The sequence below is a fragment of the Erythrolamprus reginae genome, chromosome Z, assembly GCF_031021105.1.
Source record: "Erythrolamprus reginae isolate rEryReg1 chromosome Z, rEryReg1.hap1, whole genome shotgun sequence".
NCBI lineage: Eukaryota > Metazoa > Chordata > Lepidosauria > Squamata > Dipsadidae > Erythrolamprus > Erythrolamprus reginae.
This window is the reverse complement of record NC_091963.1, coordinates 64,346,222-64,365,278: the sequence shown is the minus strand read 5'-3', so window position 1 is coordinate 64,365,278 and position 19,057 is coordinate 64,346,222. Positions and strand designations below refer to the sequence as shown.

At 37.8% G+C, this 19,057-nt stretch overlaps 1 protein-coding gene across 1 annotated transcript; it reads right to left on the bottom strand.

The window, feature by feature from the left end:
• Nucleotides 1-33: 33 nt before the first annotated feature.
• YAE1 (YAE1 maturation factor of ABCE1) lies at nt 34-3,833 on the bottom strand. Its single transcript, XM_070729507.1, has 3 exons — nt 3,325-3,833; nt 2,463-2,584; nt 34-463 (listed from the first exon to the last, which is right to left on the bottom strand). Exons 1-3 carry the CDS (start codon nt 3,439-3,441, stop codon nt 67-69), a joined length of 636 nt encoding a protein of 211 aa, XP_070585608.1. The 5' UTR covers nt 3,442-3,833; the 3' UTR covers nt 34-66.
• Nucleotides 3,834-19,057: the final 15,224 nt, after the last annotated feature.

The following is a 19,057-nucleotide window of genomic DNA, read 5'->3' as shown; positions in this document are numbered from 1 at the left end:
GTGATTGTCAAAAAAGAATATTAGAAATACATATAATTTAAAGCAACACATTTATTTTTCCAAGAGCTACATATGTTTAATTGTGTCTGGAGACAAACCAAATTGTTCCATGAGGATGGCAGTTCTTTCTTTAAGCCAAGAAAGGGTTGCTCTTTCAGAATCTTTGTGACCTTCTGTCCTGCCACAATATTCATTTTGAAATGAATCGGTTCCATTATTTCTGCAACCGTTTTTAGTAAGCTCATCACAGGTTCTACTATGTTGTTCAACAGGGCAGCATTCATGATGAAGATCCATGTCATTAAGTGTATGTAGCAAATCTCCAACACTGGCTGGTGGGTTTACACAATTTAAATTCTTAAGCATATGTTCTTCATATATTCTTAATTGATTCAGCAGAACAGTCATCTCTTTCAGCATTGCAGGGCTGTGTTTATTGTGATGATACCAAGACAGAAGAGCACTACAATGTGGATATTTGAAACAAAAAGACATTTTTTTTATTTTTAAATGCTAAGATAGAAAATCACCATTATATCAATAAACATTTCAGAACGGATTCTTTCCAGAAAAAGAGAGATTTGAACAAAAGTCCTAGTGCCGTGATGGGGAACCTATGGCACACATGTCAGATATGGCACACAGAGCCCAACTCCAATCGCATTCCTCCATCATGTTTCACTCAATTAATTCCAACTTCTCGCAAAAGATCTCACGAAGTTGGAATTGATTGAACTTTTTCACTTACACACTTCACAATGGGGGAAGTGGAGTCCCGTCGTCTTCCTGTAGCCCAATATGACCTGGAGCCGCAAGGCAACACATGCCCCTCTTTCACCCGTGGCTCCTGTCATTGGCAGAGGAATGAAAGAGCTGTCACCCTGTCACAGCGGCAGTAATGGGCGGAGTGATGGGCAAAGAGGGCTGGGAGAGAATGGCGAGGGTAGGAGGCATTCCCCAAGCCTGGCCTTCCTTCTCCCTCGTCAACGGGGCCAAGAGAAAGGAAACGGCATGGGGAAGGATTTCCCTCTCTGGGCCAAGCGCTGAGCACAAAAGCTTAGCAGGAGAGACGGCTAACCCAACAAAGTGCCCCCATTTGCGAGTTAGATGGTGAAGAGGCCTGGCCTGGTTCTTGCAATGGGACACTGTTCAGCATCTCCAGATGTGAACTGCTGCCTTTGAAAAATGTCACACATTTCAAGAAGCCAGGCACCAATGACTAGGACCATGGGGGAGCATCAGAGGTGTCAGGGTTGCTTCCTTTCTCTTCAGCAAACCGGGCCTGGAGGAGCGCGGAGAGTTGCGGGCCGGAGGGTCAGAAGGCATGCTCCCACTTCACCAAAACACGTCTTTCAAGTACATGCTCCCGAAGTGGGATTGAGTAGGGGATAGGGGGAAGGAAGCATGGAGCAGGTAGGGAGACTTTTATGAGGAAAAGCCCAACTGGCTTTTCTTTTGGCATGCAGTGGCTGGAAGACCTAATAAAAATCTAATTTCCCTCAATAAATGGGGAAAATAAAGGCCCAGCAGTTCAGTCCAAAAGGGGGTGGGGTGGAGGGTCTTTGGATCAGAGAATAAGAGAAGAAATCAGTTGAAATATGGGTGGGAGGCTATTCACAGAGGGATCTGCCTGGGTCTCTTCTTCTCTCCCCCTTTCTTTCCTAGCCTTATTTTAAGGGGAGGGGAAAGCAAGGTGGGACAATAGTAGCTAAAAGGCTGTGAGGGAGGATAGGGTTTGTTAAAGGCGGGGATGGGATGGGGAAAAGATTCCATTCTTTTCCCAAGGACCCAGAGAAAGTTGAATAAAAGTAAGACTCTGTGTGTGTGTGTGTGTGTGTGTGTGCACATGCGCGCATGTAAATAACATCTTGGGATTGCTTCAGCCACAATCAACAGCTGCTGAAATTTTTGCTGAGAGCTTCTAAGTTACACAACATTATTTAATGCATACTAACAATAGTGAACCATAATATACATAATTAAAGGAAGGAAGGGGAAATCATAGGAGGGGGGAGGAAGGGGGGAAAGGAGGAAGGGAAGGGAGGAAGGAGTGCTGCCAGAGGCTACTGCACTACACTTCCATCATTCCTGAGTTGTACTGTTAAGAAATCCAGTCACCAGGGAGAAGTCAAGTTGTGAAAGAGTGATTGAAATTCCTCACAAAATCTCTTTACTCAGGTTAAATTGCCATGTGGCACTTTGTGATAAATAAATGGTTTTGAGGTTGCAATTCGGGCTCACTCAGTCCCTAAAAGTTCACCATCATTGCCCTAATGCTTACTATGGCATGGAAATCCTTGTCATTCAGTCGTTCCAATTTATCACATTTTCCACCTCTTACCTTGTAAACTAGAAAGATTAGTCTTAAGTTATTCAGGCTATGAAAAAGATGACAGTTACACATTCAATAAAATTGATCAATCTGGGGGAGGGGGAGGATCTTATCTTATCTTTAAACATACCTTATGATTCCTTTGAGCTGGCTATATTCAAACATCACCCTTATTGCTTCTTTGTAACCCTGACTGAAGGCTTGTTGAAGTGTTACCACTTTTCCAGCTTCAACACCTTCCCTATAGCCCTCCTTTAAGCAAAAGAAATATAATATAATTTGTTAGTATTTTTCTGTATTATTTAAATATAATACCATCTAATATAAGTAAAATTTTAAAAGCTTCAAAAAGTATCCTTCCTTCCTTCTTTATTGATTGATTGATTGATTGGATTTGTATGCTGCCCCTCTCCATTGACTGGGCCGGGCTTATCAAAAAAGAACAGAATAAATTAAAATTAATTTCAGAGCCTGATTCACAGCATTTTATTTTAACCCTGCTGTTGTGTTCGCATTTACTATACACATGTACTGTTTTGGGTGTAACAAAATGTAACAATCAGCATGTAGCAAAAAGTAAACAAAATGAAAAAAAGACTACAGTCATAGCAAGAACCCCTCAAATGAGGAAAAGTCAATTAATCACAAGTTTCAGATCTACATGACAAATAATCTACAGGGTCTCAAATTTCATTTTGGGTCATACAGTATAACCATGTAAGTATTCTTGCTAATTAAAATATAAGTATTCTTGCTAATTAAAAGGTCAGTTTTGTTCTACAGGATCATTTCCAAAATTAAATTCTGAGGTAAATTCTATCCACCTGACATCTAATTTTTAAGAATCCCACTAAACAAAGAACAAGACTGACTCTTCTGATTCCTATCAAGAATTATGCCAGCTCTCCATTTGCATTCAAGTTAATACAAACGAGACAGAGAAGAAGTAATAATGTCAATCAACATTATAGGGGTACACTGGTTATTTTTACCTTGACTCGTTTCTCCATTGCACTCTTCCATTCTTTCTGGGCTATGTCCATCTCATCTGCATTTTCATCAAATACATCTTCACCGCACTGGTTAACTGAATACTGTAACCATGACATTTTGCTTAACTTGCTGATCCAAAAGAGGCTAAGAATCTGAGCAGCTGAAATCGAGCATACTCAGGATAGCCGGGAGAACGGGCTAAACCTGAAAAGAATCAAGAATATTTTGAGAAGCATTGGAGACATTAAACTCTGCAACAAAAATAAGTCGAATCAGAAAGAAAACCATGTAAGTTCTCTCCTAGCAACCAGCGAACAAGGGAAGGCAAAACAAATTGGAGATGTGTCTGTTCTAAAAAAAATGAGACGCGCTTCTCCTAAATAACATATAACATATTTTCCCTTCCTCCTCTTCAATCACCAACAGACCCGAAGCCAAAACTACCGCCACCCCTTAATCAATCTTTCTCTCTCCTTCTTGCCCTCTCGCCACGTAACAATTCAAAGTCCCTACTACTTCCGGGGTCGTAGAACAAGCGGCGAGAAAGAGAGAGACATCCGTAGCGGAATTGGAAGTTTGCGCCTGCGCATTGGCTGCCTCACCTTGAGTTCGAAGGTCCGGAATATGGTGCTGCTGGATTAATAGGTGTTGTGAGCAGGAGAAGAGAAAATTATCCACTCCCAAAATAGCTGTAGATAAAACTCTGAAATTGTAGTTTTCAGGCTAGCAAATGTTTAAGTGTTAAATGTTGAAGAGGAGGCTATAATCGCCATCAATATGCGATTGCACTCGTAAAGATTTCTTGGGATCCAGTTCTATTCCCAACTGGTTATAAATATCTCCTCGTATTTTTCTACAACAGAGAAATCCTTTGATATTTTTCTTCTTCCAGGATTTTCAAAAGTTAAACTTGACAGTAGTTATGCCACCCTTGACCAGCTACCATGTAAAGATTTTTGCAAAATGAATGTGGTATTCTCAATTGACAAATTGAGTTAAGTGTGTTGATGGGTATAGAAGTGGGAATTGACCCAAATTAATGAGATTTGTTGTTTTTATCATTTTAGCCCCATTGTTTTATACTCCATTTGTGTGGGCTAAATGCAGCTTGTTTATTATCTTCTCATCAAGAAAAACACATGCTTCATTTAAATTATTTTATAAAAGGTGTCACTTGCAGTGTACAGGGGGTGAACAAAAAAATGGAAGCACCTTGAAAAATCATGAAAATATCTTTTAATATGGTGTTGGTCCAGGGCAAATACAGCCTCAATTCTCCAAGGTATTGATTCATACAAATTGTGAATTGTTTCCAAATGAATTTTAGCCCATTCTTCAGTTAAAGCACACTCCAGTTCTTTTAGAGACGATGGTGGTGGAAATTGACTTCTTACTTGAATCTCTAAAATCGACCATAAATGCTCATTAATGTTGAGGTCTGGTGATTGTGGTGGCCAGATGAGATGCTGAACTTCATTAGAATGTTCCCCATGCCATTCTTTAACAATTCTTGCTCTATGGATTGGTGAATTATTATCTTGAAAGATGGCATCTCCTTCTGGAAACCGTTCTTGAATCATAGGATGTATTTGGTCAGCCAAAATTCCTAAATAGTGATGGCTGTTAATTCTTCCATGAAGGGAAATCATTGGCCCAGTGGATTTTCAAGAAATAGCACCCCAGATCATCACTGAACCCCCGCCATGTTTGATGGTTGGGAGGAGGCAGTCTGGATGAAATGATTCTTTTGGCTGTCTCCAAACATAAACACGGCTGGAGATCAGAAAAAGGGTAAACGATGATTCATCAGGAAAAAAAATCACATTTTGCCAGTGCTTGAGGGACCATTTCTGGTGGTTTCTGCATCACTCTAAATGCTTTGAAACATTTGTCTTTGAGAGCAGAGGTTTCCTAATTGCAACTCTTTTGTGAAATCCAGATTTGTGAAGCTCCCTTTGAACAGTTTTTGTGGAAACTAGGTTCTGTACATATCTATTGAGCTCTGCAGTGATTTTAGGGGCTGTGGTCTTGCGATCTGCTCTAACAATTTGCTTTAGAGTCTGACGGTCTCTCTCAGACAACTTTGACTTGCGACCAGACCTGTGCTTGGCTGAGGACATTTTCCTTTCTCTTTCAAAAGCAGTCATATGTCAAGTTTTGATTGTTTTGAACATGTTCAAACATTATGATACCAAGAAGTCAAGTGTTTCCATTTTTTGTTCTCCCCCTGTATGTGTGTGTTCTGAAATTGCCCAGAAAGGCATGGAGGAAGGATTCAAACTTTTAAAAGTTACCATATTTAAAGACGCACCTAGACTTTCGAAAAGGAAAACAAGGGAGAAAAGGATTCTGAACCAAATTAGTATTATGTTGTTTAATAAAATACCAGTGTAGCAGAATACTTTTTACAACCATGTATACTTTTTAGGCACTTTCAGATCACAGAGAAGGAGAGAGGAAGGTAGTGCTTTTTACATTTCTATTGTTTGAATTCAAGGAGGAGGGGCTGTAAGAGACAATTTTATTGGCAGTTTGTGTTCAATCGGATTAGGCTGGGGCAGGATTAGACTGGGAAGGATAAAAGGCAGGAAAAAGCCATTTTAAGTTGCACTTTCAGATCACAGAGAAGGAGAGAGGAAGGTAGTGCTTTTTACATTTCTATTGTTTGAATTCAAGGAGGAGGGGCTGTAAGAGACAATTTTATTGGCAGATGTGTTCAATCAGATTAGGCTGGGGCAGGATTAGACTGGGAAGGATAAAAGGCAGGAAAAAGCCATTTTAAGTTGCACTTTCAGATCACAGAGAAGGAGAGAGGAAGGTAGTGCTTTTTACATTTCTATTGTTTGAATTCAAGGAGGAGGGGCTGTAAGAGACAATTTTATTGGCAGTTTGTGTTCAATCGGATTAGGCTGGGGCAGGATTAGACGGGGAAGGATACAAGGCAGGAAAAAGCCATTTTAAGTTGCACTTTCAGATCACAGAGAAGGAGAGAGGAAGGTAGTGCTTTTTACATTTCTATTGTTTGAATTCAAGGAGGAGGGGCTGTAAGAGACAATTTTATTGGCAGTTTGTGTTCAATCAGATTGGGCTGGGGCAGGATTAGACGGGGAAGGATACAAGGCAGGAAAAAGCCATTTTAAATTGCACTTTCAGAACACAGAGAAAGAGGAGAGAAAACTAGTGCTCTTTTACAGTTTGTATTTTTTTTAATTCAAGGAGGAGGGGCAGATATTACTGGCTGTAAGGGACAATCATATAACTATAAACCAAAATCAGCAAAGTTTGGTAGCAATAGGGGTTGTGGATTTTCTTGCTAAGTACTTGTATTTCAATACATTGTTAAGATGACTGGCTTGGTGCAGTGTAACACTTGTTTGGCTGTTGTCTTCCGTAGTACCTTGTGGAACTTTGGGTACTGCCCTCTTTGCATAAGGACATCTAGGTTAGATGGCGAGATCTCTAGATTGCAGTCCTTAGTTTGTAGCTTGCAGTCTGAAGTAGAAAGATTGTCCCAGCCACGTGCTGTAATGCAGCCATGTGTGCAGCCTCCACTTCCACAGCGCCCCCCGAGGAGGAGGGCTGTGTGAACAACTGTCGGTTCAGGAAGATTGCGTGCAGTTGAGCGAAAACATAGCAATTTTGGTCTCTCTGTTTCGAATTCCTATAATGTTCTTGCGGATTTAAATAGTAAGGGTGTTGGAGATATTAGCAAGGTCCCTCAGGCAGAGAATGAGGGGATGTTCAAAGGGGAAGTTGTTCTAAGTGAGGTACATAGTGTCACCAAACCATCAAGTGCAAGTGTAGAAATAAAAAGAGGACACATTTTCTTGTGGGTGATTCGACTGTTAGAGGTGTTGATTTGGGACAGAGTAAGGATGTGGTGAAGGAGATGAGGTGTCTCCCAGGGGCCACTGCCAGCAGGGACAGGAGGCGGATTAGAAACATTGTCAAGGCTGTGAGTAAAGGTAATAACGTTGATGTAGTGGTGCATCTTGGCACAAATGATTTGTCCCAGAGAAATGTTAATGTAGTAAAAAGAGATTTTCAATGTCTAAGTGTGGAGCTGGGTAAAATAACTGATTCAGTGACTTTCTCAGATGTGTTACCGGTTTGTGGCCAAGAGGATAAAACAACGTGTATCAGAGAGTTTAATGTGTGGTTAAGGCAGTGGTGTAAAGCTGAAGGTTTTGGCTATCTAAGTCATGATATCAGTAGATGGTCTAATATGGAGTTGTTTAAGAGGGATGGTTTGCATCCATCATACAGAGGTACCCAGGTGCTCGGTGAGGAATTCAGAACTTTTTTGGACAGGCATTTAAACTAGGTAAAGGGGACAGAGATGTAACTGATGTGGGTGATTTCTGTCCCCGACCAATGAGGATAAATCAGTTTTTGGAAGCTTATGAAAAGGGAGCTGCAATAAAATAGATGTAGTTGTTGATGATAAGGGACAAACTAATAATGAAAATAATGTTGTTCGGGCAATGTGCACGAATGCTCGAAGCTTGAGCAACAAGCTCTGTGAGTTAATGGCCATAATATCTAGAGATAATTTGGATCTGGTTGCCATAACTGAGACATGGTTTAAGGATTCTAATGAATGGGAAATATCCATACCAGGATATACACTGTATAGGAAGGATAGAATAGAGAGAAGGGGAGGTGGAGTAGCCATTTATGTTAAAGAAAGTCTAAAAACAACACTAATTCAAAATACATGTCAAGATCTGGAGACTCTCTGGATTTGCATGCAAAATAAAGAAGGTTCTGTCCTTAGAATTGGGGTGATCTATAGGCCTCCAGGGCAATCTGAGGAATATGACAACAAGATGGTGGATGAAATTACCCAAATGGCACTAAAGGGAGATATTGTGGTTATGGGTGATTTCAACATGCCTGATGTTGACTGGAATATCCCCAGTGCCCTTACATGCAAAAGTAAGAATATAGTAGAGGCCTTTACAGGAGCAGCTCTGGCACAGCTGGTTAAGACACCAACTAGAGGGGAGAATATTCTAGATTTAGTTTTTACGAATGGGAATTGGGTTTCAGAAGTCAAGGTGGGAGAAAATTTAGGTTGCAGTGACCATCTATGTTTGTGGTTTGATGTAAAAACTCATTGTGAGCAATCCTATAATGCAACCAAAGTATTGGATTTCAGAAAAACAAATTTTAATGCAATGGGGGAATATTTAGATAATGAATTAAAGGGGAGGGATAAAATGGCAGGAGCGAGAACCCAGTGGACTGTATTAAAAAAGGCCATCTTAAAAGCCACTGGACTGTATGTAAGACAAATAACTAAAGGTAAAAGGAAGAAGAAACCGCTATGGTTTAGCAATGATGTAAGGGCTATAGTCAATGAAAAAAAGGCTGCCTATAGGAGGTATAAAGAGTCTGGAAGTATAGCTAATAGGGAGGTGTATAAAATGAGACAGAAGGAGGCAAAACAGATAATATATGCTGCTAAAGCTTCAAAAGAGGAACAAATTGCCAAATCTGTAAAGAAGGGGGAAGCCAGGTCCAGCTGAGGAAGATCTGAGGAAGGCTACCCACCTGGGATCGGCTGTAGTGTGAGTTCAGCTCGGGGCCGCTTATTTTCTTTTAAAGAGAGAGAGAGAGAAAAGGGGGCGGGCGAATAACCAGCTTTTCTAGAGAAAGAAATGTGTATCTCCCATCAATTGCAGTGTAATTCTCTCTTTCTTTCTGTCTTTACACTGTAATTGATAGGAGATACACATTTCTTTCTCTAGAGAAGCTTGTTATTCTCCTGCCCCCTTTTTTTCTCTCTAAAAAAGAAAGCTAGCCGCCTCCAACTGAACTCACACCCCAGCTGATCCCAGGTGCATAGCCTTCCTCAGATCTTCCTTACATTGCAAGTAGAGCAATGGAAAAAAACCCTGCAAAGACTTAGGGCTTGGAAAACATTCTTCTTTGCAGAGAGTAACAGTGAAAGAGCTTGCAAGTGGGTAAAAGCTGGGAACATTGTTAGCACCTGGTTAGGGCTGAAAGAAACTTACTCAGAGCAAGTTAGAGTAATGAAACAAACCCTGCAAAGACTTAGAGCTTGAAAACATTCTTCACAGAGAGTAACAATGAAAGAGCTTGGGTACATTAATAGCACCTGGTTAGGGCTGGAAAGAGATATCTGGAGCAAATAAAGCAATGAAAAAAAAACCTACAAAACATTCTTGGCAGAGAATAACAATGAAAGAGCTTGCAAGCTGGTAAAAGCTGGGAACATCATTAGTACCTGGTTAGGGCTGGAAAGAAACATTTGGAGCAAGTAGAGAATGAAAAAAAAATCAAAGACAGGGTTTGGAATACGTTCTTGATGGAGAGTAACAATGAAAGAGCTTGCAAGCTAGTAAAAGCTGGGAACATCATTAGCACCTGGTTAGGGCTAGAAAGAAACTTACTCAGAGCAAGTTAGAGTAATTTTAAAAACCCTGCAAAGACTTAGGGTTTGGAAAACATTCTTTGCAGAGAGAAATAATGAAAGAGCCTGCAAAATAAGAGCTGGGAAGATTGTTAGCAGCTAGTTAGGACTGGGGGGGAAAAGCTACATTTAATGTCTAAGACGCACCCTAATCAGCCTATTTTAGGGAGGAAAAAGGTGTGTCTTACTCACCCAAAAATACGGTATCTTTTATTTCTTTCTCATATGACTGGGTGGGAGTGAGTGACATTAGAGTCGGCCACGCCCACCCTGTCACACAGATTGTAAAATTATTGGCTACTGTTGTTGTTTTTTCCTGTGAGAAACTGGTCCAAATGGTTCTTTGAGTGTTTATGTTGCAGACCCCTGAACTAGACCTATAACCATTTGAGCAAAATAAATTTGGTGATCCAAAATCTCTCACAAAGAATTTTGATTTCACAATTAGAAATCGAAGACTTTCAGCCCAGCCATATGACTGTTTAGTAAATTACTAAATTTAATGGACTTGGTGAATACTTTTTAATAAAAATATATAACTGAATTAGAATTCCATCAATAGGATTAGAATTCTTATTTTCAGCTGATCCTGAACTTCAGATGCAAATCAGAAGGCTTTAGAAATAAAACAGTTCTCAATCCAAAACAATAATTTCTAGGTGGTTTATATGCTATGTTCTAATTTTTTTTAATGTTTGGTTTGTTAACCAGAGCATAGTGGGCCAGACTGACAATTATGTTCATTCCCAAGTGGCATCTCTACTTAAATTCTAGTGTTTAGATAATACATGAGATATATTCTTTGCCCAAAAGCCAGCAATTTACTGTAGGAATCATAGACACTGAGACATTGTTTTCTGAGCAAAGCAGTTCCGAGCTAGAAAGACCTTCTCTCTGGTATGAAGCCTCAGTGATCAGAGTCTTGTTCTGTCTGGGTGTATTCAGAGATGTTACTTCTCTCTGGGTATGTTCAGAGATCTGTTTCTCTGGGTATGCTGTTCAGAGATCTGTCTTGCTCGGGATTTGCATTTATTTTCATAGCAATTTTCTTTGTGTACACAAGTATTAATTTTACTATTTTACTTACAATGCTAAATGGTTAAATATAACACATGGTATACAGACAAATGATATCAAGGTATGCTTTCTAACTAAACAGAAGAGTGTATAATTACCATATTTTTTGGACTATAAGACACACCGGTGTATAAGGAGTACCAAGATTTCAAAAAGGTAAGAATATTTTTTTGTCTTTCCTGGCCCACAGGAGCACTATTCCAAAGCCTCTGCATGCCCCGTTTTTTGCCAAAAATAGGCCTATTTTTGCAAAATGGGGCATGCAGAGGGTTTGGGAATCATACAGAGTACTCATGGGGGCCGGGGGAAGGCAAAAGCACCGCTATTTTTGAAAAGAAAACTCAGTCCATTTTTCATCTTTTTTTTTTTTTGCAGAAACGGAGGTATTTTTGACTTTCCCCAGGCCCCACAAGCACTCTGCAGGCTTCCCAAACCCTATGTGGACACCATTTTTTGCAAAAAATGGGATGCGGGGGTAGGGCTTCTGGAAGCCAAAAATGGCTGTGTTCAATATATAAGATGCACCAACATTTCCATCCTCTTTTAAGAGGGATAAAGATGCATCTTCTATGTTTCTATCTTGTGGAAGCCCTTCATAGAAATCTGCTAGTAGCTGATTCACATTGTATCACTGGAACTTCCCAGGCACCTAAGGTTATAGACTAGTATAATGATACCTCTTCTTAAGTTCGTAAGTAGAAAAGTTCATAAAAAGAAACAATTTTTCCCATAGGAATCAATGTAAAAGCGAATAATGCGTGCAATCCCAAAACTCACCCCTTTTGCCTTATTACTTCCAGCATTTGGATCCTTGTTTGGAGGTGGGTGGAGGAGGGGGGGGAAGACAGTGGAGGCTGCCCAGAGGGAGCCTCATGGGTAGATTGACACGCGCGGGAAGCTGTCTGGTGGCTTGTCAACCGGCAGGTCTTCTACCCTCCTTGAAAGTTTTCGGTGATGGCAGCAAAGGAGAATCCTGGCGCTTCGGCTTCAAAGAAGGCTCCATGATTCCGTGTCTGGCACCCGAGCAGGCAGGGAGAGCCCAGCTTGTCCACCCGCTTTTGGCCAAGGAGAGTTGTGAAGCCGGTCATATGCTAGCCGGAGGAAGACGCCGAAGCAGGGACCAAGGGGCTGGGTGAGATGCCTCTCTTCCTCCTCTGCAGCCCGTGGGGACAGCCATGCGCTCCCCTTTGTCTCCCTGACCAAAGAAGTGGCGGCCAGTTGAAGTTGCGGCCCGGAGTCCTAATCCAGCCACCACTTCACCTCCCTCCGCCTGATCCTCGGCAGCCCCGGCGATCCTGCACGGCTTCTATATTCGGGAGAAACCACTCTGAGTCCTCCTCGCACCTCCTGCTCATCAGCCAGTTGAATTGCAACTGCTGCCCACCAGGACACTCCAAAGTTGGCCCAGCTGCACCTGCCTTAACCCCCCTCTTGTCTGGCGGGCGATGAAGCACTTGGGTGGATGTCCGGCTCAGAGTCCGGAGTCACCCCTCCTCGGTGCCCCCAAGCCGAGTCGACGGCTCCCCACTTCTCTGAGCCTCCCCTCAGAAATCCCGAAGCCAGGCCGCTGCCGCCATAGCTTTGTTCCCGGCCACCTTGAGTGGAGCTTGCCAGCTCTCCCGTAACTTCGCCTCACAAACGCCTCACAAACTTTCCCTCCTGCCGCCTGCAGATGAGTAGAGATGTGCATCTCCCATTCTGTCTGCTGTGCCCCCCCTGGTCCTCCTCGCCCCACTGTTCCATCCTCCACCAGACTGTCATGGGGAAACTTTGACCTGGGAGAGGGACGAAGCATCGTCCGGTGCCAAAATTTAAACTTTTTCCATTCCGTTCTCAGACAAGCCCCTAGATGGATGGATGGATGGATGGATGGATGGATGGATGGATGGATGGATGGATGGATAGATAGATAATCATCTATCTATCCATCAATCATCTATCCATTATCTATCCATCTAGAGGCTTGGCTGAGAACGGAATGGAAAAAGTTTCTGCATCATAATTTTTTTATTTTTTCTCCAACACAAAGTTAAAAAACAATACATAGTTTCCAACACAAGTCCAGCTTATTGTCAAACATATACAAATTTTTCCTTTTTCCTTTGTAATCATTCAATGGAGGTTCATATCTCTTTCTTTCACAAAGTAATTGTAAGAACGTATCATACATTAAAAAAACTCTTAATGTATAGCTTTTAATTATCTAATATTAAAACATTACAATAACCTTTACATTAATCGCTGGTCATCAAATTCATTTCTTATTTAAATCTTACAAATCTGTTAGGCTCATTATTCAAAAAAACAAAACAAAACAATTTTCTTATAATCTTTTAACCCAAGTAAATTATATATAAAATAATACTTCATATTACAGCAAAAAGAGCTATAAACCATAATTCTATATATCTAATAAAATAGTTATTTTGATAAGAAAGTACAGTATATCATATTTTATAGTAAAGTAAATTATATATAAAGTAAAATTGAATATCACAACTAAAAAAAGCTAAATAATTTTTTTTAAAAAATTAGTTAATTTGAATATGTTTAGAGTAAATTATCCCAATAGTATTCTTTTGTGTGTGTGTTATATCAATACTTAGTGCTACCACCATTACTCATCTTCTCCATCTGGGTGACAATATTTAAAACTCAATTTTCTTATCTCAATTTTATCGACAGTATCTTATTATTAAAAACATCAAAACATCAATAAGTCTTAACTCTCCAACCATTCATAAAATTTTCCCCAAATTCTGTAATAATCAGAATCTTGTTTGTCTTTGAGTTTTAAAGTCAGTCTATTTATCTCTGCACAATCTATAATTTTCTTTAAAACTTCCCTTTCAGTTGGTATTCTATTCAATTTCCAATTTTGTGCATAGGCAATTCTCGCAGCCGTTACTATGTGTATAATTAAAGATATTTCTTCTTTATTGAAACCTTCTGGTAAAATACCCAGCAGGTATATTTCTGGTTTAAATTCAATAGGCTTTTTCAGAATCTTCTATATCCAGTGTTGAATCCGTATCCAATATTTTCAAGCTTCTGAACAATGATAAAAAGGGCCAGGTAAATTATGATAAAAGGGGCCAGGTAAATCAGCACATTTCCAACATTTCATGGACAAACCTTTGAACATCTTAGCTAACTTCTCTGGTGACATGTACCATCTATAAAACATCTTATACATATTTTCTTTAAATGCAGTTGACATTGTCATTTTATAATTCTGTTTCCATAATTGCTGCCAACTGTCTATATCGATTATATAGCCTAAATTTCTCATCCATTTTATCATCGTGTCCTTCACCTGTTCAAATTCTAATGCAATAGATAAGAAGTACTTATAAAATTTTTTAATTAAAGTGTCCTCTTGACCAAATATAATCTGATCTAGCTCAGTTTTTTGTAAATTGATACCTTCTATTTTAAGATCTTTATCTGCCTTTGATTGCAACTGAAGATATATAAACCAGTCTATTTTTATGCCTTGCCTTTCTATCTCTTGAAACGACTGTAGTTTCATTGACTGTGTCAATATATCTTTATATCTTAAGATATTAGACCAATCTAATCTGTTGGGATGCAGAAAACCTCCTATTGTCGAAACTCAGAATGGAATTTTTGAATAACATTTCTCCATTATCTTGTCCCAAATTGCCAATAACGAATTCCTTATAATATGTCTCTGAAAGTAACTATGTTTTTTTTCTTCTCATACCACATAAACGCATGCCATCCAGTCTGCAAGTCATGCCCTTCTAAAATTAAAAGTCTTTTATTTCTGAGTAGAATCCATTCTTTTAACCATAATAAAACTCCCAGTTTGGGAGTCCAAATCCACCTCTTTCTCTAATATCTTGTAGATTCTTTAGATTAATCCTTGGCCTCTTCCCTTGCCAAATAAATTTAGAAGTCATTTTATTTAGTTCATTGAAAAAGGATTTCTCAATTTTAATAGGAATTGTAAAGGATAGGAACAATAATCTTGGCAAGATATTCATCTTAATTAAAGCAATTCTGCCCATCAAAGATAACTGAAGACTTTTCCATTTTTCCAAATCCATCTCAATCTGTTTTTTAAGTATCATATAATTACCTTTTTTAAGTGATGAGCATCTCACTGTTAATTGAATCCTCAAATATTTTACTTCTTTTACAATCTCAACATCTAAGTGTCTTTTTAACTGTGTTTTCTGTTTTTCAGTCATATTCTTTGTAATCAACTTTGTCTTTATTAATTTTAAGTCCTGCTACTTGTCCATATCTTTCCATTTGGAATAAAAGCTTCGATCTCGATGTTATTGGGTTCTCAAGTATAAATACCAAATCATCTGCAGAGGCTTGCAATTTGTATTCTTGATTCCTTATCTTTAAACCTGTAATCCCACGATCTTGTCAAATATTACTCTTTCCAAAGTCAGAATAAATAACAATGGAGCTAAAGCGCATCCTTGCCTCGTACCCTTTGTAATTTCCACCTTTTGAGTCAATTCTCCATTAATCAATATCTTAGTCTATTGTTTTTTTTATATATTGCTTCTTGTACCAAAGTTCATATATTGTAGTTGTCTATTCAAAAATTGCCAGATTAAATTATCAAATGCCTTCTGAGCATCTAAAAACATCAATGCTATTTGCTTCTCAGGATGCTGTTCATAATATTCAATAGTATTTAAAATTATCCGCATATTATCTTTTATTTGTCTTTTAGGAAGAAACCCATTTTCATCTATATGAATAAATTTTTTTTTAGTCTCTTCGCTATTATAGATACAAATATTTTATAGTCGACATTTAAAAGTGAAATGGGTCTATAATTTTTCACTTTCAGAATATCTACCCCTTCTTTTGATATCAGGGAAATAAAAGCTTCTGGCCATGAGCCTGGTATCTTAGCTTCAGTCAAAACTTCATGAAATATATTCAGCATTAAAAATCCAAATACTTCCTCAAAAGTTTCGGCTGGTAATCCATCAGGCCCTGGGGCCTTTTCATTTTTTTTGTTTTTTAATAGCCTCTGATAACTCCATCATTGTTATTCTACCATCAAGACTTTCCCTGAAAGTTTCTGGAATTTTTGGTAAATTTGCCTTCTCCAAGTAGTCACAAATTTCTTTATCGTCTACTACTTCTCGTTTATATAAATCTCTATAATAGTTCCAAACGATTTGTCTCTTATCCTCTTTATATTGCAACTCACCTTTGTCCTTTTGTAGTTGTTTTATCCATTTTGCCTCTTTATCTTTTCGTATTTTGTATGCCAACCATTTTCCAGGTTTATTAGCCTGTTCAAAAAAGTTTTGTTTTACTGACTTCATCTACAAAACGATTTCTTCATCTTCTGATAGATTTAATTTATGTTTAGTTAGATCCAACATTTCTTGAGTTTTTACATCAGCTGGATTCAACTGCAATTGTTGTTCCAATTTTTTATGTTTCAGTTCAAGCTCTTTTTTGCAGATAGTTTTCAGTCTATTCCTCTTATTCATATATGAGGAGACCAAGCCTCTAAGGTAAGCTTTAGATTTGTCCCAAAATATTTGCAAGGAAGTATGGTCTCTTTCTCTTGAAAGAAAAAAGTCATTTCTTTTTTTACATACATCTCAAAGTCTTTCTCTTATAATATTTCCCGTCTTAATGTCCATCTAAATTTTCTACTTTTCCCTTTCCATTGCATCCCTATAGGATTATGATCTGCCCAGACATTAGTTTCAATATTAACTTTTTGAATTCAATTAAGTAGGTCTAGGGTAGTCCAGACCATATCAATTCTAGTCCAAGAAGCATGTCTCACTGAATAGAAACTATACTGTTTCTCATTCAAAGGTCTATCTCTCCAAATGTCCACCAAACTCCATTCATTAGGCCATATTAAAAAATGATTTAGGCAAAGTCTTTTTTTGCCTATTTCCTTTATTCGTCTTATAATCCAAGTCAGGTTTCACTATCGCATTGAAATCCCCCAATATGCAAAAATTCTGATAGTTTAATTCATTAATTTTCTTGTGTAATTTTACATTAAAGGTTCTTGATTATCATTTGGAGCGTAAATTACAATCAGTACAATTTTTTGCAAGTTTACTTTGATTTCCACCATCAATATTCTTCCTTCTTCGTCTGAATAAATATGCTTAGAGTCCATTTTCTTCTGTATATAAAGAGCGACTCCTCTTTTAGCTTGATCAATCAGTGCAATATAAAGCTCTCCAAAACACTTATTTTCTAAAAATTTCTTATGTTTGTTTTTAATATGAACTTCCTGGAGACAAATTATATCCAAATTCAATTTTTTGAGTTTATTAAAAATTCTGTTTCTCTTAATTGGTGAATTAAGTCCATTAACACTTATTGAGATCCATTTAATTTCTTCATCCATTTTTGATTATATTTGTCTTCCCATATTAAGGCTTCTGCCTCTCTTTTGCTGCTCTAGTCATTACTCTTTGTTCCTTGCTCACCAATACAAGGGGTTGTTCTTCAGTCAACATCTGTTCCTGCCCTTGGAATGTAGATTCTATGCCTTCTGTTGCCACATCCAGTAAATATTCTTCCCTCAAATCTATAAGTCCCCCCTCAATTGGAGCTGATTCTTTTAAGACATGTTCTTTCGGCCTCGCAATCACTTGCATCTCCTTCAAAGCTTCCTCTGTTTGTTCAAACTTCTGACGATAGAATAGTTGTGCTTTACTAATTGAATCTAATCTATATCTTTGTCCTTGCCAAATCAGAAACAAGCATTTGGGCACCAACCATCTAAAATTGATTCCTCTTTGATGTAATTTTCTTGCTAAAAATTGATATTCTTTTCGAAGATTTCCTTGCCACCTGTTTTAAAACAGTAATCTCTTTTTCGCAATATTTAAAAGTAGCAACTCTCAACTTCTGAAGTATTTGAGTTCTATGAGACCTTTTTGTAAATCTAACGTGAACTTCTCTAGGTAAATTATGTCTCATAGCAAATCTCATGCTCACTCTGAAGGCTTCATCGATGTCAGTCAAAAGTTTCACTTTGTCTTCTTCCAACGATTCTGCTAAAATATCTCCTATAATTTCTTGTAAGTTCTCCCCCTTCTCTTCTGGAATATTCTGAAATTGCAAATAAAATTCAGCGTGGTCCATCTCCAAAATTATAGACATTAGTTCTTGTTTCTTCTCCTCCATTATCAGTTCTTCTATCTTTACATCATGAGACTGGATCTCTTCTTCTGTTTTTTGGATAGGTTGTTCATTCTTATGTATAATTTCTTTCATTTCTTTCACTTCAGCAGTAACTTGATCTAAATTTTTAATTACCTGATTTAAGTTTCCTTTGACTACATTGAACTCTTGATTTGCACTTTCTCTACTTAATTTAATATCCTCTCTTAAAGCCTGTATGGCATTTTTAATTTCAGCAAATTCCAATTTCTCTGAAATACTTGATGCTTGTGGCGGTGTGCTTGAAGCATAAGGAGGTTTCTTTGCAGCCATTTTGTAGTTCAGTCAAATTATAATCCAATCAGGTAATAATCAAATAAATTGATTAAATGTATTAAAACAGCTATTTAAAAAAGCTAACAAAAATTATTTTTTCAAGAAAAGAAGGAAAAAAGAAAAATAACAAAAATAAATAAATAAAAAAACAAAATTAAAAATCAATCCAAATTATAGATCGGTGATCAGATCTTCAAGAAAAGACCCCAAAAAAATTAAAATGAAAAAGAAATGCTAAAAAATCCAATTTTCCAGAAGAGGGGAAAAGAATTACAAAAAAAGATCTAAAAGAAAAAGGGAGGAAAGAAAAAGAGCAGCCAGGAATAGCTTTAAAAATAGCTTTAATAAAAGGAGGAGAAAAAAACTCCAAAAAAAATGAATCTTCCAAACCAGATATTTAAAATTTAAGTTAAACTTAAGTTTAAATTTAAAAATCTAATTTAAAATTTAAAAATATCAAAATATTTTAAAATAGGAAAAATAATATGTCTACTCAAAAAAACTCCAAAAGATTCAATGAAGGAGAAGGAAAAATAATAGTTAAAACTTTTTTAAAAATAATAATAATAATTTTAAAAATTTAAAAATCTATAATGGTTTAAATCTAGAATAAAAAACTTGAAAAAACAAACAAGAAATAGAAAAAAAAGAAAAAAGGTCTATTATTATATATCTATATCCATGTAAATATAGCTATCAAGCTAAAAAAATTCAGGCACTCTCCTAATCAAACT

What these genes read in the sequence shown, in the direction of transcription:
- YAE1 (XM_070729507.1), bottom strand. Translation starts at nt 3,441, where the DNA reads ATGTCATGGTTACAGTATTCAGTTAACCAGTGCGGTGAAGATGTATTT. An exon ending in CAATGGAGAAACGAGTCAAG is followed by an intron (nt 2,585 to 3,324) that starts GTAAAAATAACC and finishes TTTTGCTTAAAG; the next exon opens with GAGGGCTATAGGGAAGGTGT. An exon ending in CAGCTCAAAGGAATCATAAG is followed by an intron (nt 464 to 2,462) that starts GTATGTTTAAAG and finishes TCCACATTGTAG; the next exon opens with TGCTCTTCTGTCTTGGTATC.